Genomic DNA, 24,247 nt, shown 5'->3' with positions numbered 1-24,247 from the left:
GTGTTTTTTTGGTAAAGGCTGGAATTTAAGGAAGAAGTGTGTTCCGCATGAGGGGTCTGGCTAAATGAAAGCTGCAGTAATTCCCCTCATCCCACTTTCCTGAAAGATGTAAAAGAAAAAAAGTTTCCTTCCAGCTGTCTATGAAAGGTGGTCACCAGCTCTACCACAGCCCCTTTCCAAAGGCTGAGGTCAGGCTGCTGTGCCCCACGGCTCCTTTCTCCAAAGCAGCCAGCACCAGCTCTCCCACCATCCCTACTCGTAGAAAGACAGAGCACACGGACCACTGAGTGAAACAGGAGAGAGCTTCTCACACTCTGGAAGCTGTGCAGTAGGGCTTTGGACCTGGCCAGAGCATGAAGACAGCACAGACTTCCTCATGGCAATAGCTACTGGCTAAGCAGAGCCTTCCGGTTCCTCTCCTTCCCCAAAGGCACCAGGCCCAGCAGCCTCATCTACTCTTCCCCCATTCCACAAGAGGAATGGGGACAGCAGGCAAGAGGACTTTGTAGAAGACAGTTTAAGTCCTCAGATCCACAGAGTTCATCCTCTACAGCAGCCAACATCAGCTACAAGTAAGGGCAAGTCAAGGCCTTCCAGCCTCCTCTCTGTGGCTGCACTAAGAGGGACCCACCCAGGGCCCAGTGGCTTTCCCTGCCCACCCCACCCCAGTAGGGCAGCAGCTTGAACATCAGGCTGTGAAGGCAACTCTGAAACCTGGACTTAAGGTAAGAGCAAAAGAACGGCCATACTGGGTCAGCCTAAAGGTCAATCCAGCCCAGTATCCTGTCTGCCGACAGTGGCCAATGCCAGGTGCCTCAGAGGGAGTGAACCTAACAGGTAATGATCTAGTGATCTCTCTCCTGCCATCCATCTCCACCCTCTGACAAACAGAGGCTAGGGACACCATTCCTTACCCATCCTGGCTAATACCCATTAATGGACTTAACCTCCATGAATTTATCCAGTTCTCTTAAACCCTGTTATAGTCCTAGCCTTCACAACCTCCTCAGGCAAGGAGTTCCACAGGTTGACTGTGCGCTGTGTGAAAAAGAACCTCCTTATTTGTTTTGAACCTGCTGCCCATTAATTTCATTTGGTGGCCCCTAGTTCTTATATTATGGGAACAAGTAAATAACTTTTCCTCATTCACTTTCTCCACACCACTCATGATTTTATATACCTCTATCATATTCACCCTTAGTCTCCTCTTTTCCAAGCAAAAAAGTCCTAGCCTCTTTAATCTCTCCTCATATGGGACCTGTTCCAAACCCCTAATCATTTTAGTTGCCCTTCTCTGAACCTTTTCTAATGCCAGTATATCTTTTTTGTGATGAGGAGATCACATCTGTACGCAGTATTCAAGATGTGGGCATACCATGGATTTATAAGGGCAATAAGATATTCTCAGTCTTATTCTCTATCCTTTAATGATTCCTAACATCCTGTTCGCTTTTTTAACTGCCACTGCGTGGACATCTTCAGAACTATCCACGATGGACTCCAAGATCTCTTTCCTGATTAGCTGTAGCTAAATTAGTCCCGCATCATATTGTATATATAGTTGGGGTTATTTTTTCCAATGTGCATTACTTTACATTTATCCACATTAAATTTCATTGTTGCCTAATCACTTAGTTTTGTGAGATCTTTTTGAAGTTCTTCACAGTCTGCTTTGGTCTTAACTATCTTGAGAAGTTTAGTATCATCTGCAAACTTTGCCACCTCACTGTTTACCCCTTTCTCCAGACCACTTATGCCTAGGACTGACCCTTGGGGACCACCACTAGTTACCCCTCTCCATTCTGAAAATTTACCATTTTTTCCTACCCTTTGTTCCTGTCTTTTAACCATTTCTCAATCCATGAAAGGATCTTCCCCCTTATCCCATGACAACGTAATTTACTTAAGAGCCTTTGGTGAGGGACCTTGTCAAAGGCTTTCTGGAAATCTAAGTACACTATGTCCACTGGATTCCCCTTGTCCACACAGAATCATAGAATATAAGGGTGGAAGAGGTCATCTAGTCCAACCCACTGCAACATGTTTGTTGACCCCTTCAAAGAACTCTAATAGATTAGTAAAACATGATTTCCCTTTACAGAAACCATGTTGACTTTTGTTCAACAATTTATGTTCTTCTAGGTGTCTGACAATTTTATTCTTTACTGTTGTTTCAACTAATTTGCCCGGTACTGATATTAGATTTACCAGTCTGTAATTGCCAGGATCACCTCTAGAGCCCTTTTTAAATATTGGGGTTATATTAGCTATCTTCCAGTCATTGGGTACAGAAGCTGATCTAAAGGACAGGTTACAAATCATAGTTAATAGTTCCACAATTTCATATTTGAGTTCTTTCAGAACTCTTGGGTGAATGCCATCTGGTCCCGGTGACTTGTTACTGCTAAGTTTCTCAATTAATTCCAAAAACCTCCTCTAGTGACACTTCAATCTGTGACAATTCCTCAGATTTGTCACCTACAAAGGACAGCTCAGGTTTGGAAATCTCCCTAACATCCGCAGTCATGAAGACTGAAGCAAAGAATTCATTTAGTTTCTCTGCAATGACTCTGTTGTCTTTAAGTGCTCTTTTTGTACCTCGATCGTCCGGGGCCCCACTGATTGTTTAGCAGGCTTCCTGCTTCTGATGCACTTAATAAAAATGCTTTTTCATCTTTTGAGTTTTTGGCTAGCTGTTCTTCAAACTCCTTTTTGGCTTTTCTTATTACATTTTTACAATTCATTTGGCAGTGTTTATGCTCCTTTCTATTTACCTCACTAGGATTTGACTTCCACTTTTTAAAAGATGCCTTTTTATCTCTCACTGCTTCTATTTGTTTACTCTGCTGCCACTGGCTGTTGCTCCCTCAAGTGCCCAACCTCACTCTCTCAGATTATGGCCCTCCCCTCCTCTCCCCACCTCCAGGATCTCTTTCCTCACTTCAGTCCCAAGGAGCCCCTCCAAAGAAGGAATAAGGGTTTACAGACGCTGCACAAGAGGATGAAAGGGATGAGAGCCTGATGTCACCTGCTTCCTTTGGGCCAGACTGCGAGCCATGTACTCTCACTGGTGAACCATTACTCACATGAGCATTCCGCCTGGAGTCAATCAGCTGCAATCTCCAGTCTCTGCTAAATCCACTGCACACCTCACAGTGGCCAGAGATGACCACTGAAAAACTTCCCCCACATGCAGCCAGTTCCCTGACAGCCCCCAGCCTCACTGCACCTGAGGTAAAGAATCTGATCCTACAGGATTATTGTGGAGTAAGGTGCCACTTCTTGAGTATCTGGCCCATTGGCTGGACAGGTTGTATCCTTTGGCTTGTGTTATTTTTAATCACTTGAGGGGGAAAAAATCTTATTGCATCCTACCTGGAATCTCAGAGCTTCCTCCTCACCTTTGTTTTGGCAGATTTCAGTTAAACCCCAGGAAAGCAGAAAAAGCAACATACAGAACAAGCTGACCAGCATTCCCATCTGGCGCTGTGTCAGGGCTGTGTCTGAATGTTCACTGTAACTGCATTGTTTTCAGTGTCTATTTGTGGCTTTCTTCTGCCTTTATTAAGTTTAACTGAAATCTCATGAAAAATAAACTTTTTTTGGTTTAATGTAATGAACTATTAGCTGCATGACTTATTATGCAGTTTCTGCCCCCCTCCTACTCACTCCTAGATCACTCAAACAGGTGGTACTGGGTGTCAGACCAAATACAAACAGACAATAGCAATTCTTGTATTCCTTCCCACAGTGCAACTGATCATTTGGTGATGCATGAAGTCAATGTTTTGTTTATAGCAAGGTATCAAATACTTAGTGCAATACATGGATTTGAAGAATCACTTGAAAAAGAAAGTCACTTGTGAACTTATGAATTTTACCATATTTTTTCCGGATTTCATCATGTCGAGATTTCATCTCGGCTCTCCTGCAAAAACAAATTAGAGACTTTTAAAAAAGTATAAGCTAATGAAGTTATCTGTCTCTTCCTATACTTTTTCCTCCAAAGTACCAGTTTCTGGAGCCAATATACATAGGGTTAGACGGTTACCAGTCTGCATACCGATTGTGTTTCCCTGCCCCCAACAGGCCTTCATGAGGAGAAAAAAAAAAAAAAAAAAAAGCATTAAATGCAACAACCCGGGACTCAAGAGGAAACCCATCAGAAATAGTTACAGTACAAACAGATTATAAAAAAAAAAAAACTGTTAAAAGAACTAAGTATGCAGTGTTGTTGCAGCCATCGGTCCCAGGATGTCGTAGCAGTTGGTCCCAGGAATTAGAAAGACAAGGTGGGTGAGGTAGTATCTTTTATTGGACCAACTTTTGTTGGTGAGAAAGATAAGCTTTTGAGCTTACACAGATCTGTGTAAGCTCAAAAGCTTAATCTTTCTCACCAACAAAAGTTGGTCCAATAAAAGATAGCTCCTTTTAGAGAGACAAGGTAGGTGAGGTGTTAACAGTTTCACGTTCTAATGAGTTAGTATGTCAAGTCAAGGTTTTCAAATCTCCTCAAGTTTATGTATTTTAACAAGTTCAACCAGTCACCTATGGAAACAGTAGTCTCCAGAGATGCTTGATAATATTACATTAAGATTAAGCATTAGCCAAAAGAACAGGGCCTCACTAATGAAATTTACACAAATACATAGACTTTTTTAATCCAGTTGCACAGATTGCTGGTTGGAGGTAAAGTCATATGTCCCTTTGAGATCTGGCACTGGGAAGCAGTTTTAGGTTCTCCAATGGCTAAGTACTTCCACTGCTGTCACCAAAGGAGCCCCTCATCTTGGGCCATGGGGGTGTTGAGATTGAGTCGGGATGCAGATACCTAGGACTGTGTACGTGATGGTACATTTAAATTACCAACTACCTCATGTTATTAGGAGACCGGTAAATATACAGATGATTAATATTTTACAATTTGAGCAAGACTGAACATATATAGCATTCCATTTCTCCAATATCAAGACAGGTGTGTTGATCTGTTTACAGAAAGTTATTTTAAGCAGAAGATGATCCATTTCTGCCTTGCCCATCCCATTACCTCACACTGGGTACTCACCTCTCTTCTTGCCGTACTCTCCTCTGTTCCCTTTCTCTGGCAGCTTTTTCATCGTCTTTGTCTGGCCTGACAGGAATAATAGAGACTGTCATAAACCACCATCAACTGGCTCTGTTTGGCATTCACCAGGGTTTGGGCATCTAGTTAAGTTTTGTAACTTTCTAAAAGTGCTGTAAAGTAGGATTAGATTTTCAGATACTTGCTTTTTGCTCTTCTTTTTCCTGCAACAGCAGAAGCAGCAGATGCAGAGAGCAACAAGGATCACTCCTCCTACCACAGACATTGCGATGATCAAGGCTTCAAAGTTCACTGAAAGAGTCAAACAAAACATTTATAAGTACAAAAGCGTATGAAGATGTTAAGAACGTGAGAATTACAACCTTGAGGCCTTTGCATTATGACACAGAAGCCATTGTTTTCTGGAAGCTTAGTTGCATTTAAAAGTCAGAAATATTAGCTTGACTCATTTGTTTCAAATTTTTTTTGTTCTTTTCTCCTGTAGAAAGCAGTACAGGTATTACAGTCAACTACAATCATCCCAAGCAGGAAGGCTACCACAGTACAGGGGTGTTATACAATTAACTGATGCATAACTTAGGGTTGCCAATCCTCCAGGATTGTCCTGGCATCTCCAGGAATTAAAAGATTAAATCTTTAATTAAAGATTAAATCATCCAGCGAAACCTCCAGGAATACGGCCAACCAAAACTGGCAACCCTAGCATAACTGTACACTTTAGTTACTGGCTATTACTGCACCTATCAAGAACTTGCAAGGACACCGATGTGTTCTGAGATGTCAGACAATGGTTCCTGTGGAAATAATTACCAGCTAGTTGGTATGCTTGCAGGGTGAGGCAATTTGAATATAACTTGATGATATTAAAGTCATTGATGTTGCTATAACCTACTTGAAAAATTGCAATAGCACAAATTTGAAAGTTACAATTTATAGCTAAATTATAAAAGCAGTTTTAAGCAGTCTTATTTCAGTCATACTACTGGTAGGCGGTCTTAAGAAATTCTGTACGCAGACAAAACATCAACATTGAAACTGTTTTATTCATACCCTCTTACAAATCCAAAATGGCCTGATAACTCACTATAGACCATTACCACTTCAGTGAGAATATGACTAGAAATGGAAGAACCTTGACTCGCAGATCAGTTACTGCAGGTAGAAACCTGCTTGCAGAATAACTTCCTGGACAAGTTCAAGAGCAAGTGTTGATTCCTCTGTTGGTGCAAACCACCACCCCGTGTGTCTGGTACCGTTACCATCTCTTGAGCAAAGAGACAGAAACCCCCCCACATACAGATTTAATTTCTCAGAACTACAATTAATATGGCCACTCTCCTTTTTCCTGAAGGCAATCATCGCTATATAGATTCCTATTCTTGGAGAGGCAAGGAGGAAGGGAGAGGGGACAATTAAAAAGAAAAGAAAAGCACAGATTTCAAGTTTTGCCCACCAATTGCCACCACCTAACAGGGCTGGAAATCACAGGAATTTAACCAACCCCTTCAAAAACCAAGGAAGTCATTTTGTCCCGCTCCCAATTTGGATTTCTCATCTCCTCTGTACCCCTATTTCTGCCATCCTTCTCCCCCACCCCCCGTCTAATCTCTGCCCATATCCTATTTTTTTTGACAAGGGCCTCTAATCCCTCATTTTCTCACCTTTCTCCTACTACAGTCATCACATAGCAGCAGTAGCATACTGGCTGTGGAAGACTGCAGGTGTTCCCCCTCCTTTATCAGTCAATGTTAATCCTGCAGTTGGCCAGGAAACGGGAAGACCCTCCTCACTTCCACATGGAGCATTTATCGATTCACATCGGCTACCTTCCAGGCTAAATGAACTGTCATAGCAGCAAACTTTCCAGTTTCCAAACTTTCTAGCAGCAAAGCAAGCTTTTTTTTTTTTCCCCCTTCCAGTCTTGATTTGCATGGCACTCCTTTAGTCAGCCTACAGAGTCCTTTTGAGATACTTGCTAGTCAGATCTGCTTGAACATTTGCATTTGGGCAGAGGGGTCTTCCACAAATGGAAGTGGCAGGTCTCGAGGAATTCCCTGGTTCTGGTTGCAAGAAAGATTTTCTAGATCTCTATTATCCTGTCAGCTGCTCAAGGCAAATATACCTAGTTGGAAAGCTCAGACCAGTTGTTCAGACAGTTTTTAGAAACTGGAATTTCATCAGCAGACTAAATCATTTAATGCAGGAGTTCTCAACCTTTTTCTTTCTGAGGTTCCCCAAACATGCTAAAAAACCTCCATGGCCCACCTGTGCCACAACAACTGGTTTTCTGCTTATAAAAGCCAGGGCTGGCATTAAGGGCAAGCAGCGCAATTGCCACAGGGCCCCCCCCCCAAAGCTAAGTTGCTCAGGTTTTGGCTTCAGCCCCGGTGGTGGGGCTCAGGGCCCTGGGCTTCAGCTTCATGCAGCAGGGCTTCAGCTTTCTGCCCTGGGGCCCAGTGAGTCTAACACTGGCCCTGCTTGGTGGACTGCCTGAAACCTGTTCGAGGCCCCCCCCAGGGGGCCCCGGACCCCTGGTTGATTTAATGTGTTTCAACTAAATATCCCTCAAGATTAATTGAGCAGAAATACCCTTCTTATTTTTTCTTCAGGCTAATTTCTTACTGATAGTCTTCCCAAGCACTGTGGACAATGCCATTTCAGAGGTGGGCCAAGGAAACAGCATACCACAAGCTGGCACTGAGCTTCAACATGCAAGCCCAGATCGGAGGTCCATTCTCTCACCTTTAAGTGTATTACCTAAAACAGGAGTAGACTTCAGTGGCAGAGCTTTTGGACCTAGCTGAAACAAACTCCTGCATGAAATGCAGCCCTGTTCAGAACTCATCAAAAGTTAATATCAGTCACTGTTTACCAGGCTCTGCCCTCATCGCCTTTTATTATACCTTCAAAGGCTGCAACTGCATGCCCCACGGGGATAGCAAAGTCTGTAAGCCAGTGCTTGAGATATTATGGTTGTGATTCCATATCTGTATCAGGCAGGAAAGAGTCAATTTGCCTTCGTTTTTCCACTCTATGCTGTGAGGTTTTACTGTTTAACTATCCCCATCCATCAGGAGCAAATGGAATTGGATATACCACACCTACTGCTAGACTGCCGAAGATCAGCTGTACAAAGACTCAGGAAGGAACACAATGTTTTGCCCCCTAATGCAAGTAATTAGAAGGTAGGGAACGGTCCTTGGAGAACACCCTGTTAGAATTTAGGAATATTGAGTGTAAATATTTTTTTTTAGGATTGTCCGTATGCTTAGCATTTTAGTCATGGCCAAGACAGACCCCTCCCATGAGGCGGGTGACAACAGAAACCATTACACAACAAATGAGCACTATGTTCTAAAGGAGCAAAAAACGTCTAACAAGGCACTACAGTTCTTTCAAGGAAATTTAACGTAACAGCGAATAGCTCTTTACGTAACCACTACTAAAACATTAATAAAAACAAAGGATTATAAGACAAGAGGCTCAGAGAGCAAACCTAGATCAGCCACGTTTGGGTTCACTGGGCAATGCAGAGGCAACACATCTTTGTCTTTCTCCTCAAGACTGCTGCATGTGTGTAACTTCATTTATAGACTCAAGGCCAGAAGGGACTATTATGATCATCTAGTCTGCCCAGCATAGCACAGGCCAGAGAATTTCACCCCATAATTCCTCCATCTAACTCAATCGATAGTTGAACTAGAGCGTCTTTTAGACAGCTATCCAGGCTCATTTTAAAGAACGAATTCTGCTATGACCTTTAATGAAGAAATCCCTACCATATACAATGACACAAAAGGGAGGAAAATCCATTCTTAAAGTGTGAACAGCTCCAAATGCCTGCAGGTGTACCACATCATTTCCTTGGTTAAACAGGGCAGCCCAGTGCATAAAGGGCAGGAAGAGGGGCCCGTTCCTGTGGGTGCAGGAGGCTGAAATACTGTGGATCCCGTATCAGACATGTATACTGGTTCAGGTAATATCTTTTATTGGATCAACTTCTGTTGGTTAAAGAGAACTTGTTCTAGAATATGGTCTTGTTTGGCCACAAGTTACTGGGCTAAATGGGCAATCACAAAGTGAAGTTCTATGACTAGTGCTATACAGGAGGTCAAACCAAATATTAGTAAAGGTCTTTTTTTTTTTGGTAAAGGCCAGAAAAGTAAGTATAGATGGTATGTCAACATTCATCTTGCAATATTAGCTGGACATAACTCTTCTGCTTTTCACCATGCAAGAGGACAATGTGGCCCCTAGTTCCCAGATTCTAGCCTGTGTACCATCAGTAGTATATCAAGCATTTGCTGATGTTCTAATCTACACAGACCTGGTGGTTCTTGTTTCCAGCCCCTAAACCACATGAAGAAGCTACTATCACATTAAATGCTTTCCAAATACTACTTTTCTATGTAGGTAGGTAGTTATATGAGTTATTCTATTGCCAGCAGAAAAGGAGGCGGTCCAGAAGACACTGCATTAAGATGTGGTCTTTGAGAACTCTTGATATAGCTAGGATCTCTGATAAAATACAGTGGCATCACATTAGAGAAACCTGGGGAAAAGTTTCTTCTCTTGCTTGTTACACTGGATGTAACAAAGGCTGTAGAATTGATAAGGTGCCACCAATTTTTAATTACTGTACATTTTCCACAAAATCACTGACATAAAATCCACTTACCCCAGCAGACTCCCCAGCGTGCAGAACTCAACTCACAGAGAGAGAGAGGGGGGAGAAGGTTTTTAACAGGATAATCCATGCATTTCTTGTTGCTGCTGCACCACAGACACTGAAAGAGAAGCAAAGCAAGTGAGATGCAAGTGCAAGATTGTTTGAGTGCAATGATACTACTAGGTAACAAAAGCTATTCAAGCTAAGAGCATTGTAACGAGCCAGGCAAGTTTACAAACTACAATGTATGACATGACCTACTATATTCAAGGGCACAGGGCTGATGAGAGCAATCTGTATTTGACTACAGATAGTTAAGGTGATTGCTGAGAACTGCTATGGTTAAGTGTTAGGTTATGTGGTGCTGTGGATATATAGAACAGCAGATTCCTGAGGCATGATGAAAGCTCAATATCTGCACTTTTGAAAAAAGTTTGCAAGTCATGAATGTCATGCTTTGCTGCTGATGTTTGTTGGTATGAAAGTGTGCCTCAACTAAGGCTGTCCAGAAACGAGCTTTGTAAATAGCTATGGGTTTATAATAGTTACAGTACATTTTTGTAAAATAAAAAGGCTCAAATATGCTTCCTGTATGAAGGTTGTTGAATAAATAAGGGAGGAAACTTTGTAAACAAATGGAAATGTCGCTCTAAGTCAGGACTTAGACTTAGTTTGGCAAGTCAACTTTTAATATGTAACATTTGTACTTTTCACCCCAAAGCAAATACAAGTGAGAGAGCCACTGATTTTCATACCAAACATAAGGTGTTACAAAGAATTTTCCCTGGAGCCTAGGGAGAATGTTATCATTAGAGCCCTTAAAATGCAAATAATCACAGTCAACAGTAGACAGGTAATGCAAAGGCTTTCTGGACTACAAGACTTTAAATAGTTTCATGAGCAAAGCATTCAATAACTGTTACAGAACCAGGGAAATGTGAAAGGTTAGTATGCACCCTAGCTAATTTTTCTTTGACCGGATTCAGTGTCTTCACATACAGCACTCCCCCTCAACTATCACAGGAGTAGGGGGACGTAGTTTTTGAAGTTTCTCTGCAGGTCCTGGCACAGCTCTTTGAAGCAGAAGTTTATGGGAGTTGCTGTTGGAGATGCTGGAGCAAAGTGGAAGATTTACAAGTTGTTTTTTTAAAAAGACAAAAAGGAGGCCTCAGGGTTGCTCACACTACCTCATAAAATGGGATTACAGCAGCTGCAGTAGCTCCAGACAAGAAGGAATCAGGACTACAGGACAGAGCAATCATGGTATAGCGAACAGAAAGAGCACGCAGCAATGCATTCAGAAACCTGTAGATTAAGTAATGGGCTGTAATTTGTTGGGTTTAGTATGTGGGTGCTGGTGGTTTGTGCTATACATGAGGTCAGACTAAATGATCTGATGGTCCTTTCTGGCCTTAAACTCAATGACTAAGTGCTCCTTATTTATCTACACCTTTGGGGGATTCTGTTAAGTAAGATGTGCACACACCTAGAGTAACTCTGATCTTAGTATAACATACATCCTCCCTTCCCCTGCATCCTTTTCCCACCACTGTTGCATCTTGTCTTTTTGTTTGTTGACGTGAAGACTTAAGTGTGCTGGGTTCTTAACATTTATAGTGCAGGACAGACCAAATGAGCCAATGCAGCTGTGCCACCTATGCTTCTGGCCTATGGTAGCACTAGTATACCAGCAAAAACAACTACAGGACTTTGTCTGAGCTCACGTGGTTATGCTGGTAGTTTGAACTCTTGTGAAACAGGAAGCACGTGAGTGGACAGTGTTTTACAGGTGCTTTGGGGAGGGAAGGGAATGTATGACTGTCCTCTTTTCCCCTGGCCCCAATGTGAAGCACTGCTCTGAAGAGTGACTAGAAGTGGCATGGAGTTCCATGTTTTCTGCAGTGTAGACAAGGCCTAAGATGACAGTTTTAAAGACATCTGGAGCTGTAGCATTGCCAGAATCCTTGTCTGACAGAACCTTTTACAGAACCAGTCCAGTTAAACCTTTAACGGAAGGTAGAATTTAGCCCTACAACTGGAACTTGAACAAGTTTGTTGACATTAAGACCAAGGTTTGAAAAGTTTCCTCAGCTACCATTCACACAAGTACCTCAACCACCTCTACCCAAGACTACACCTATTTATACTGTTTGATGGCGGGAACAGAAGATTATGGGAATCAAGTCTGTCCTGCCATCCACCTATCAAATCTAACCCAGCCGTCATTCCAAAACACCCAGTTAGTAAATTCTGGGCACCAACTGGTATCTCCTCATATAGGAGCTAGCCAGTTGTACAATGCTTTCATAATTCCCAAATAGAGAAAAAATACTGTGTGTTCAAGATAATTAACATGTGTTTATGTTCAGCCTTACAATCTTAGAACAATGGGCAATATAGTTAAAGACTTGAGCACTCACAAGACTATCATCTGATTTGAGGCTGCTATGAGAAGTGTATCACATGAGGAGTTTAAGGAGAAGCTTATCAAAGATTTGATTACTAATATCAGGAAATACTCGGGCATAGTGATGCAGGTTAGAAATACTGACCTCTAACAGGTTTCAGAGTAGCAGCCGTGTTATACTCCAGATAAAACGAAGCTTTCTTGCTCTACCACAGATATAATTAGTGATGGTAACTGATCGTAGAGCTGCATCAGGGCTGGACTGTGGCAGCAGAGTGAATTTTTCCAGCAGTTAACTGTATTGTAAAGAAGCTCTAAAGCCAATTTCCAGTGTAATCTAGATGAGCTGATTTTTATTGTTCTTTTATGCAATGCAAGTGTCCACATTGTTATGCCCAGTGTTATTCTAAGCCTCTTGGGATATAGTATTTTGAGGTTGATTTCCCACAATATCCTCAGCTCAGGAGCTGGGTTACATCAGAGATGCAATTTATTAGGCAGAGCGTGAGGAACAACTGACCCATAACATTACTGGGGGAAGAGTCTCTTCATTGCTGTTTCAGTGACCTCTTAGGGTCTGTTTACAGTGCAACTGGGAGGCATGATGGCAGCACATGTAGGGATACCTACCCTAGCTTCGATTGAGCTATCTTGCTAAAAATAGCAGTGAAGTCACAGCAGAACAGGTGGTGGTGTGGGCTAGTCACATAACCACAAGCCTGCCTGTGACCCTGATTATATATTTGGGTGGCTAGTCTAAACCACTGTGCCTTCACTGCTATTTTTTAGTGAACTAGCCTGATGAAAGCTAGGATGGGTACACCTACAGGTGCTCTCATCATATCTCCTGACTGCAGTGTAGCCAGATCCTTAGCTGTTCATAAAGGAAGCACAACTCCTTCCAGAAGGTGGTAAAGGATTTAAAGTTACCATACGACATTATATTCTACAGAACATGGAAGCCACAGGATGGCAGAGTAGTTTTGGTAAGTCTCTGTAATCCAGAGGTGGGGTTTAGAATAATCTGCCATTCATGAAAGCTAGGGGCAGAACCCCAGAAGCAACTAGACATTTTTCTTAAAAGAAATTCAACATAATTGTCTCCCAGAGCACAGCTGAGTGGAACCGTAGCCAGTGGAGCCTGTGCATGCTGACCCAGTCATGTGCTAGGGGTATTAACCTTTGTCACGTGGAGGTCAGGTGGCTGGGGCCTGGAAATAGAATTGAGTTTCTTCCCATCACTCCTCTGTCACCCTTTATCAACAGTGTTCTCTTCTGGTGGGGGACTTTCCCCTTTTGCTTTCCATCAAGTTACTGTAAGTCAACTAGAATTGGTACTGGGCAAAACATGCTACATGTGCACAACAAGGACTCTTCAGAGGTGTGACAAGCTTCCAACAACAACTGAAGATGTTGGAGGGACTTCACAGGCTAAGGACATTACTGTTGTAGTCTCTATAGGAGTCTGGCTTGATCCAACTAAACAAACAAAGCCACACAAAAACAAAGCCAAGACAGTGCAGAGAAGCCATGGTACTTTTCCATTATCCCCACTGATGCCACAAAGTTCTAGGCTAAATCTATATTGTGGAAGAAGCAGAAACAGGGCTGATAGATTGTAATCCTGAACTCCTTCTTTTAAAAGGATTAACAGATCCAGATTTCTACTCCAAGTTTGTAAAAAAAGGTTATGTCAGTTTATTGGATCAGAAAAAGAGAGAAGATTGTGTAAGTAGTGGAAGACATGATAGCTTTGAATTCAAAGCTATCCTTTTTATAAGACCTACAATTCCTGCATAGCCAGCTCAGCATCAATTCCACATATTTTGAATACGTAGGTTTGGCTTGGTTGGAACTTTGTAATCGACTAGATGCTTAAAAAAAAATCAGTTAAGCGTTAGAGTTTCAAGAGAAGATACAAGAGACTCAACAGTGTTCTACTCAGAAATGCAAGCTTTCCATTTGGGACAGTGTGCCTTTCTAGGCATGAGAAATAAACTTGTTTTTGTGTTCACTGTTTCGTTTCATAGAACACTGGAGTCTCTCTCAATTTCTCACTTTCCCACAGTTAGGGAACATTACAACTCTGAATTTGCAGCTCAGAACTGACTGATATAAGGGTCAACTTCATACCTATGAATGTATGGTTTCCCCTAGCCTTAGTACCACTAAGTTTCACCTATCTGCACCAACATTCACCTTCATAGGATGAGCAGGTACAAATTCAGAGGCATGTTAACCTGGAGTTTCTCAGCAAGCCAATTTAAAATCAGAGCCCTGACACTAGGCAGTTAGAAAAACAAACACACACGTCATTAGAAGACATTTGAGGTGGAGGTCAAGGCCCAGTGTCACTTTTAGGCCTTCCACAATCTTGTAAGGTTTGTTTCAGTAAGACTACCTCTATACCTGAATTCAAGAGCCAAAACTTTGGATTCTTCCTACCTGTAAAGCCAAACCTCCAAAACTGAGGTGTTTGATAACTTCCCCTACCCCCATCTGAATTCCACTTGGGTCTAAGAGTGCTAGAGGAGACACACTATTTCCAGCATATCCTCAGATTGTGATCTGTTCTCTCAATCCACTCAGCCCACTGAAGAAGTGAGGCAGTTTAGCCAGCACCCACACAGTGACAAAAAGGAAAAGCAGGACTCCAAACAGTCCCCTAAAATACTGGTGGGGAACAGTAGGTCATCCAAACAAGGAATGTGGCAGAGATCATCAGAACCTGGAGGGGAAGGCAAGGTTTTTCAGGAACCCTTTCCAAGGGTTTGGATTCAACATTTAAAAACCAAACCACCCCACCACAGGTGCTTAGCACTTGCAGCTCCCTTTGAAGTCAGCTGGCATAGTGGCTGCTCCCCACTTCAAAATGCCAAGACAGATCTTTTCAGCTGCTTCGCAAAACTATGAACCTTTGGCAGGTTGACACAGCAAGTTCACTTAAATAAAGGAAATAGATTTGTTTTTCTACTACTTACTGAGACTTTTTTCAGACACTCTTCACAAGTTTTGTTTGTGTATTGAGGACAAGCTGTGGAGAGGAAAAAGAGCCACATTAGTATTTAGCTAGGCCCATACAAACAACATTTTGAAAATAAATAATGCATGAACATTTAACTTTGCTGTATCCTCGCAGCCAGGCCGTACTACATATAGTTTCTAAAAAAACAAAACAGCATTGCCAGACATTTTTGCTTGACTAATTACTATACTGTCAAGTGCAGCAACTTCTTACCTTATTCCTGTGCGCTAGTGCTTTGTCTCAGAAAAATGGAGAAGCAGCACCATACCATCAGGATATTCCCACTCTATTTGCGCACATAACATCTATTTGTAGAGGCTCCTTTCCACATAATTATCATCTATTGTTGCAATTCTCGTGCCATTAGTGTAACACAATATAGACAGTTTCAGGAGACACACACTGTCTTGAGACTAGATAGCATTACTGCAAGCTTATTATGAAAAGTCTCTTCCATGCAGGCTCATTCTAGGCTGTTTAACATTTAACTATGAAAACATGTGAGCTATCATAGATTTAGTCCAATGTTTTATTACTTAATTGTTGGAGAAGCAGGTTATGCCAGGTCCCAATTATCAGATTTGCAAGTTTTAAAAAGAACTCCACCAATTTTGCTCAGCCTCCCATTTGCAGTGACCCTCTTGATAAAAAAACAATTGAGCTTGTCTTCCTCTTGGTGTGTGAGTTACCCCAAGCAGGAGGCTCAGAAACGTTAGTTGCAGTTTTTAGTTTTCTTCAAATCCAAGCACGCAAAATCCTTCAAACTGCAACAGATCATGGTTTCTGACAAACATTCTTCACTACACTCTTCTGATAATATTAAGCCCTGTTCACTGTAATCATGTTCTGTTATCTATAAAGAACAAAACCAAATATAACCGAGATGAAAATATGGAGAGAGCATGAATTGTTTCCTGGCTAGTATACACTCAGGGTATAGGTTTCAGAGTAACAGCCGTGTTAGTCTGTATTCGCAAAAAGAAAAGGAGTACTTGTGGCACCTTAGAGACTAACCAATTTATTTGAGCATAAGCTTTCATGAGCTACAGCTCACTTCATCGGATGCATACTGTGGAAAGTACAGAAGATCTTTTTATTCACACAAAGCATGAAAAAATGGGTGTTTACCACTACAAAAGGTTTTCTCTCCCCCCACCCCACTCTCCTGCTGGTAATAGCTTATCTAAAGTGATCACTCTCCTTACAATGTAAACACCCATTTTTTCATGCTTTGTGTGTATAAAAAGATCTTCTGTACTTTCCACAGTATGCATCCGATGAAGTGAGCTGTAGCTCACGAAAGCTTATGCTCAAATAAATTGGTTAGTCTCTAAGGTGCCACAAGTACTCAGGGTATATTGTCCCTGAACTGAAGGGCTTGCATACTTTATTGGTACAATTCCTCACTGGTTTTAGGTAGTTATAAAAAGGTTTCTGTGTTTTTGTCATCGTTTAGAAGCTTAAACATGCTATGTCGCAGATTTTAATTTACAGAATGCATGCTACCTAGGGAGGTGGTAGAATCTCCTTCCTTTGAAGTTTTTAAGGTCAGGCTTGACAAAGCCCTGGCTGGGATGATTTAGTTGGGGATTGGTCCTGCTTTGAGTAGGGGGTTGGACTAGATGACCTCCTGAGGTCCCTTCCAATCCTGATATTCTATGAAATAAAAAAATCTTCTAAATCACAGGTCTCCCCAATAGTCCCTATTAACATTCGATAATCTCTTGGTTACCAGTGTGCTATAGCGCCACGTTTCCTCCCTTCAACCAAAATAGAGTGTTAGAAGTACAGGAGACAAGACCTCTAAGAACCCACTTCATTAGAATGCTTCCTCCATCTAGTAAACTTCAGAAAGATTATTTCCTTTTCAAACATACCATTTGAAGAGCATTTTTAATTACTGAATGTTTGAGTAGTTGAGAAGGTTGCCCTCTCCCAATTTTAAAATATCAGCAGTACCCTATTTTGCGGGGAGACACTACTTTTCCGATAAGATTTTAGTGAAATTATTGAGCATTCAATCGATGGTCTGTGGAAGATGATGTACTACACATTAAAATACCTTTAAAATACCTTTTGTAAACCAGAAAAGAAAGGGTATTTGTTCATAAGAACATTTTTAGTAATGATTTTCCATTAGCTACAATGCAGCTGGTCAGTTTTGTGTTTTCATTTACAGCGGAGATCAGTCATGTGATTAGGGAGCAGAGCTGTGGTTTCTTTTAGGTTTATATCCGCAGGGTACAGCCCTTGAAGTGAGTCAGCATTCTATGAACATAGGTAAGATAGAGATGTTTACACACCGCTCTACATTTTAGAAGTCAGACTCTGCACTCCTAAACTAGATCTGAAGCAGAGACTTTATAAAGTACTAATATCCACTGTCATTACTACCAAGTTGAAGGGAGTCGTGGAACAGCCACTCCACACCCCTAAACACAGTTACAAACGTTGGGAACAGAAGAGAAATCATGGGACTTTTATGTTAACACTAATTATATAGTTAAGAGTACAGTAAATGTGTGATTCAGTCCAAGATCAGTTAATTCAAGCCAGCACTAAGTTACTGCTGTTTAGGAAGCCCCAATTTCTAAGACCTTCTGACTTTCCAGTCCTTGAGTTGTTCAATTTTGATTCAACAAGAATGCAGCTTTAGAACAGTTAATTCAAGCAACAAGCTGATGGGCAGCAAATATACAATTGGTCAAGTTTAAAGTCTGAATTAAGCTACATTTGCTCTTCTGCTGCTTTCTACCAGCTTGTCAGATATTTTGTGTGATACATCTCATTGAATAAACAAAGATACTGCTAACAACTGTAGCAATCTCACAAATCCACACTACTGGGAGAGCCCTAATACAAGATAAAGACCTTTCTACATTATGAAAAAAAACGAGGAATCCTTGTGGTACTTAGAGACTATCCACTTCATACAGCTAAACTCAATGCCTTGCACGGTGACAGGTTTCAAAGTGGTAGCCGTGTTAGTCTGTATCAGTAAAAACAACGAGGAGACTAGGAAAGAGGTCCTTCAAATCATGTTGGCTACCTCAATTTCTTTTTAAAGTGCATCTTAACACCTATGACCTCTCTCGCTCTCTCTCACTAGGATACAAGGTGGATAAAAACTGATGATTTTGGGGGGGGGGGGGAATCAAAGAATTGGATTTTTTCCCCTTTAAATAAGATTTTTGATTTTAGTTAAATTTTAATAAGTTTTTCTTGTTAAAAATAAATCTGTTTAAAATTAAATCTGAATTTAATGGAAAATATGCTAAGGCCTAAAATTATAATCATTAAAACCTTTAAATAAAAATAAATACCCTGAATCCATGAGTCACTACCAAACACTGAGTTAAAGATTACTTTTCTACGTAAAGAATCAGGAGAAAAACATTTCAATTTGAAGGGCAAGCTTTATAAGATGGCACAACAGGTCATGTTCTGTATTAAGGGTTTGATCCTGTGGGGTTTCCAGGTGCTGTGCTACTGGGGGTAACCGACTGAAATTCATATCTCACCAGGATCATCCACTGAGCCCACCGGGATAGTCTCATACTCCTATTTTATAGCTTCCCTCTCCCTGAACTCTGATTGGCTCAGTTCTCAAATTATGAATATGTATGACTCCACCCCTCATTCACCATTTTCTAACCTACTAAAACGTACAATTAAGAAGCTGAAAATATTAAACTATAACACTCTTTAAATAAATGTATATCATTATAGTGTACCCTCTTAGGTAGCAAAAAGGTGTACCAAATAGAACTAAGTAGAGCCTTTATGCTATAAGTCAACATATTTTAATGAATACACCAGTGAGAATGCATCTTTCTTTATACGAAAGAACTGAAGTACAAATGGAAAAGCTGACTGAAATTGATTATTTAAATCTAGACTTTCCACTTGGTGATTTAAATCACCATTATTTAAATCAATCCACCTGGGTAGGATAGAGAGGTACACTCTTAAAACATACCAGCTTAAACATCTTAAAATTTTAGTGTAGTGATGGCAAGTTGTAGTTTTTAATGTTAGACTGTCAATGTGAACCCTAGAGGGGAGCCTAGGGTTCATCTTGACTAACTAATAATGTGCATGTCCTAGTGTGGACAGACTCTTAGGGCTAGTCTACACTGGCAACACTAAAGCGCTGCCGCAGGACTGTTTTAACGTGCCTTGTGTGGTCACGGCACAGCGCTGGGAGAGCTCTCCCAATGCTCTAAAAAACCCACCTCCACGACGGGCGCTGCTCCCAGCACTGGTGCACTGTCTACACTAGCTCTTCACAGCGCTGAAATTTGCTGCGCTCAGGGGGGTGTTTTTTCACACTCCTGAGTGAGACAGTTGCAGCGCTGTAAACCGCCAGTGTAGACAAGCCCCTAGTGTAGACAATTTAATACTTTTGCAGTTCTATTATCCAGTTCAGTTTTTCATTTTATTTTGAAAAGCACCTACTTTCACCCCTAATCTAGGCAGACCTTTATGAGTGCTAAGTAGAGGGCCTGTGAAAGTGACATTCTTCACAAGCTAATTGGGAAGAGCCACCTCAATCCTTGGCCGAGCATTCACTGAAACCTTGAGACAGGCCTAGAATGTTTACTACTGGTGCTACCTCCTCATACTGGTCGTCCCCCCCCCCCCCATCTTCTGCTTCTGTTCTTCCAGCTTGTGCAGCTGTTAAAATGCAGGGCCAGGTTGTTATTTCACTTGTTGAAGAATGAAGAAAAGCCAGTGTGACATAAAGCAGGGTAGTATGCTATTAGGATGCTTGCTGCCACTCTGCTCTCTTCGCCTTCAGAAGAAACTCTGGGTTAGTCTCTAAGGTGCCACAAGTACTCCTTTTCTTTCTGGGAAGCAGTGACTCTGAAAAGGACTTTGGGGGTCCTAGTAAATAATCAACTGAACACAAGCACCCAGTGCGACACTATGACCAAAACAGCTAATGAGATCCTTGGATGTAACAAACGTGAATCTTGTGTGAAGAAAAGAGGTTATTTTACCTCTGTATTTGGCACTGGTGCAATTGCTGCTGGAATACTGTGTCCAGTTCTGGTGCCAACGATTAAAGAAGGATGCTGATATATTGGAAAAGGTTCAGAGAAGAGGCACAAGAAATTAAAGGATTGGCAAACCTGACTTCTAGTGACAGATTGAGCTCTTGAGTCTATTTAGTTTAACAAAGAGATGGTTAAGGGGCGACTTGATCACAGTTTGTAAGTACCTACACAGGGAACATATCTAATAGGCTCTTCAGTCTAGCAGACAAAGGTATAACAAGATCCAATGGCTAGAAGTTGAAAACGGACAGTCAGAACGGACAAGAGGTATAATTTTTTTTTAACAGTGAAGGTAAATAAACATTGGAAAATTTACCAAAGGATGTGGTGGATTCTCCATCAATGGAGATTTTTAAATCAAGACTCGATTTTTTTTTTTAAAGACATGCTTTAGTTCAAACAAGATTTTTTTCAGGGAAGTCCTATGGCCTGTGCTATGCAGAAGGTCAGATTGGTGGATCACAGTGGTCCCTTCTGGCCTTAGAATCTAGGCATCTGGTAGTATTGCTAGATCCCCACTTACTCTTTGATGATCATATAGCAGCAGTCACCTGAACAGGTGCAAACAGGGGTGGAGGTGGTTAGCCAGGCACTAGCCAAGAAGTTGAAACTTTTTCTTTTCAATTCAATCTTTCTGCCATGGCCTATGCCTTTGTAACCTGAGGATTAGACTTCTGAAATGCGTGAGAGGGATGCACTTTAAATCAACTCACAAATGGAAACCTGCAGCAAAGGTGGCAGCTTGCTTATTGGAGAAGTTTCTCACAGTGAACACATGACACCAGTGCTTCATGACCTGCACTGCCTGCACGTTGGCTTGAGTGAATGGAAGGGGATGGTTTTGACCAAGAATCTTAAATGGCTTGCAACCTTCCTATTTGAGATGCCTTTCTCCTGGTGCCATGTTAATGCAGCTGCAGTCAATCAAAGCACTCAAGTTGGAGTCCCCTCAAGAAAAGAGGGAGCTGTTGAGCAGTGTCAGGGTGTTTTCTGTGATGGGCTGTAATCTTTAAATTCATTCCTAACTTTAGTCAAAAGTCACATGACATCAGGGCACACTTCAAAACCCATCTTCTCGCAAGCTTCTCCTCTTGTCTGGTTTGGGGAAGCCGCCTTGTTGGTCTGTAATTGTAAAGTATGTACAAGGAATACATAGCATTTTGGAAACGTTCTAGAGTTTGTGAAAATCTGATCACAAGACCCAAAACCTCCACCCTAAGATTTTGAAATTTGTTAACTAGGAGGAAGACGGTGGAAACAGTGCATTGGGATGAAGGCAGTTACATCAAGTGAAAAATAATGCTTTCAACTCAAAATATTTCTCACCATCCATCATGTTTAAGAGATGCATTCCATACATTTGTAATACCACACTCTGGCAGAGAGATCAGGTAGCCTGCTCAGACTTCTCTGGACCTTCAGGGGGTTAAAATAGAACTGGAGCTTGTTCATGTGTGGAAGGGCACCTCTCAAAGCCTGAAACAGGAGCCCCCTTTATAGCAGTCAGCTATTACTAAGCAGTAAGCTATTACTTCATAGTGTTTCAGAGATACAATCTTATCAATACAGTGAAAAGTTAAAAACTTAGTTATCAAAACTAATAAAATACATAGCAATACACTGTCCTTGCTTTATTTGTTTGCTTACCCACCAATTCACATAATTCAGTAACTGACATCCCTGTACTGAACATTCGTAACAGAACTACAGGAGAACTTCAATATGAACTTCCAATGAAGTGAGCTGTAGCTCACGAAAGCTTACGCTCAAATAAATTGGTTAGTCTCTAAGGTGCCACAAGTACTCCTTTTCTTTTTGCGAATACAGACTAACACAGCTGGTACTCTGAAACCTGTCATTATGCAAGGCACAGAGGGAATAGTATGTATGGTTGGTTTCACAATGCTGTCTTCGCTAATCTCTCTCCTTAGTCATGTTAGGCGTTACTTGTAACGCTAACAGGTAAACAAGTGTTCACACAAAGGTGTGATTATAAATTGGTATTCTGCTATCAAGATAGCTACTCTGAAACCTATCAAGATAGCTACTCTGAAACCTATCAAGATAGCAGAATACCAATTTATAATCACACCTTTGTGTGAACACTTGTTTACCTGTTAGCGTTACAAGTAACGCCTAACATGACTAAGGAGAGGTTTCAGAGTAACAGCCGTGTTAGTCTGTATTCGCAAAAAGAAAAGGAGTACTTGTGGCACCTTAGAGACTAACCAATTTATTTGAGCATAAGCTTTCATGAAGTGAGCTGTAGCTCACGAAAGCTTATGCTCAAATAAATTGGTTAGTCTCTAAGGTGCCACAAGTACTCCTTTTCTTTTTGCTAAGAAGAGTTTGCAGAACAGGAAAAAAGACAAGAGCCAAGACAACTAATTGTCAGCTTAAAATTTTAAGCTGACAGACTCAAAAGCCTTCTATTGCAATAAGTAGACAGCACAGATGTTTTGTTGTAGCATTATTAAGTCTTTAAATATACAAAAAAGCTAAGTTTTCAATGTTAGTTTTATAGTCACAAGTAAATATCACAAAATGAAACCTATTTCATCAGAAAATCTGTTAAATCACTTCAGAGAGTCTTACAAGAGGGGCTACAAACAAGGCAAGTACTATCAGAAAATATAGTCTATGTATAGCTACTAACTTTCTTCAGTTATTTTTGATTCACCACAGCAACTTACAAATTCAATGCACATCTTCCAGAAGTTGAGACTGACATTAAAGCCACTACCACAATGGGGATCGACTTCCAAAACAGATGTCATCCGACACAGTTAGCACAGTTCTAGTTTTAAGCTTACATGCTGTCTAACCACATTTTAATGACTTCCCTGATTAGCACACTCCACTCTTTGATAAGGCAAGGCTGTAACATGGCCCACTGTGCTTAGAAGGCTAAATACCGAGACCAACTATTGCAAGGCCTTGTCTTCACAGTGAGAAAGGGGTGCGTTCTTCCTCTGTTAGCTGGCAGTGGGGAAAATCCTAACGAAGACCAGACACTAGTGAAGTTGCTGTGTTCAAAACCCAGGATTGCAACTCCACCAGCTCCAGGGGAAACTACCAATGGCCTTCTCTCCGCTAGAAGCTAACGCGAGTTGTCAACAGCAGCAGTCGCAGGGCAGGAAGGAGGGCAGGGGTGGAGGGGAATTAGAGTCTCAGATCATTGTACGGGACGGGACACTTGGGTGATGTGTCGGATACGGGGGGAGGGAGAAGAGACACCAGAGGCAGGAAGTGCGGGGCAGGACACCTGGGGGGATCGGGGAGGAAGTGCGAGGCATGGGGGTCGGGTACGGGGGGGGGGGGGGTGGCAGGGCGCCAGGGACAGAAGAGATGGGGCCAGCACACCAGGGGCTGCGTAGGGCAGGCTGTGGCGTGTGGAGGGAGGTGCGGTGCAGGGGACCGGGAGGCAGGACAGGACACCGGGGGCTGTGTGGGGCAGGCTGTGGCGTGTGGGGGGGCAGGTGCGGGGCAGGAGACCGGGGGGTGGGGGGGCAGGACACCGGGGGCTGTGTGGAGCAGGCTGTGGCGTGTGGGGGTGGGAGGTGCGGGGCAGGAGACCGGTGGGTCGGGCTTGGGGGGGGCAGGCTGTGGCGTGTGGGGGGAGGTGCGGGGCAGGTGACGGGGGTGGGGGGGGTCCGGCTTGGTGGGGCAGGACAGCGGGGGCTGTGTGGGGCAGGCTGTGGGGGGAGGTGTGGGGCAGGAGACCGGGGGGGAGCAGGACACCGGGGGGTGTGTGGGGCAGGCTCTGCGTGTGGGGCCGGGCTCTCTTACCTCCCTCCGACGCAGCAGCCGGGGAGGCGCTGTCCGGGGCCATTGCCAGCAGCAGTAGCGCCAGAGGGGCGCAGAGAAGGAGCCCGCTGCCCGGAGCCATCGCGGGTCTCGCAGCCGTACAGCCCAGCGCTCGCAAGTATCTCGTCCGGCCCCCGCCCCGCGACCTTCCGCAACCGCGCCGCGAGACCTGCTATTTGCTCGCGGGGGCGCGCGG

General features: G+C 42.5%; 1 protein-coding gene across 1 annotated transcript in view; it reads right to left on the bottom strand.

Annotated features, from left to right (window-relative positions):
* Window positions 1-24,247, bottom strand: part of PTTG1IP (PTTG1 interacting protein) — a 28,100-nt gene extending 3,853 nt beyond the window's left edge. The window contains exons 1-6 of the mRNA XM_074963021.1: window positions 24,034-24,247; window positions 15,141-15,193; window positions 9,762-9,870; window positions 5,269-5,374; window positions 5,066-5,131; window positions 3,882-3,928 (exon numbers count right to left, since the gene is read on the bottom strand). Coding sequence (XP_074819122.1) covers window positions 3,882-3,928; window positions 5,066-5,131; window positions 5,269-5,374; window positions 9,762-9,870; window positions 15,141-15,193; window positions 24,034-24,133 — 481 coding nt within the window. The 5' untranslated portion in view covers window positions 24,134-24,247. The remainder of the gene's footprint in view (window positions 1-3,881; window positions 3,929-5,065; window positions 5,132-5,268; window positions 5,375-9,761; window positions 9,871-15,140; window positions 15,194-24,033) is intronic.

The sequence above is a fragment of the Natator depressus genome, chromosome 9 (genome assembly GCF_965152275.1).
Source record: "Natator depressus isolate rNatDep1 chromosome 9, rNatDep2.hap1, whole genome shotgun sequence".
In the NCBI taxonomy this organism is placed as follows: domain Eukaryota; kingdom Metazoa; phylum Chordata; order Testudines; family Cheloniidae; genus Natator; species Natator depressus.
Note: the sequence above shows the minus strand (reverse complement) of the source record. Positions and strands in the feature narration are given on the sequence as shown.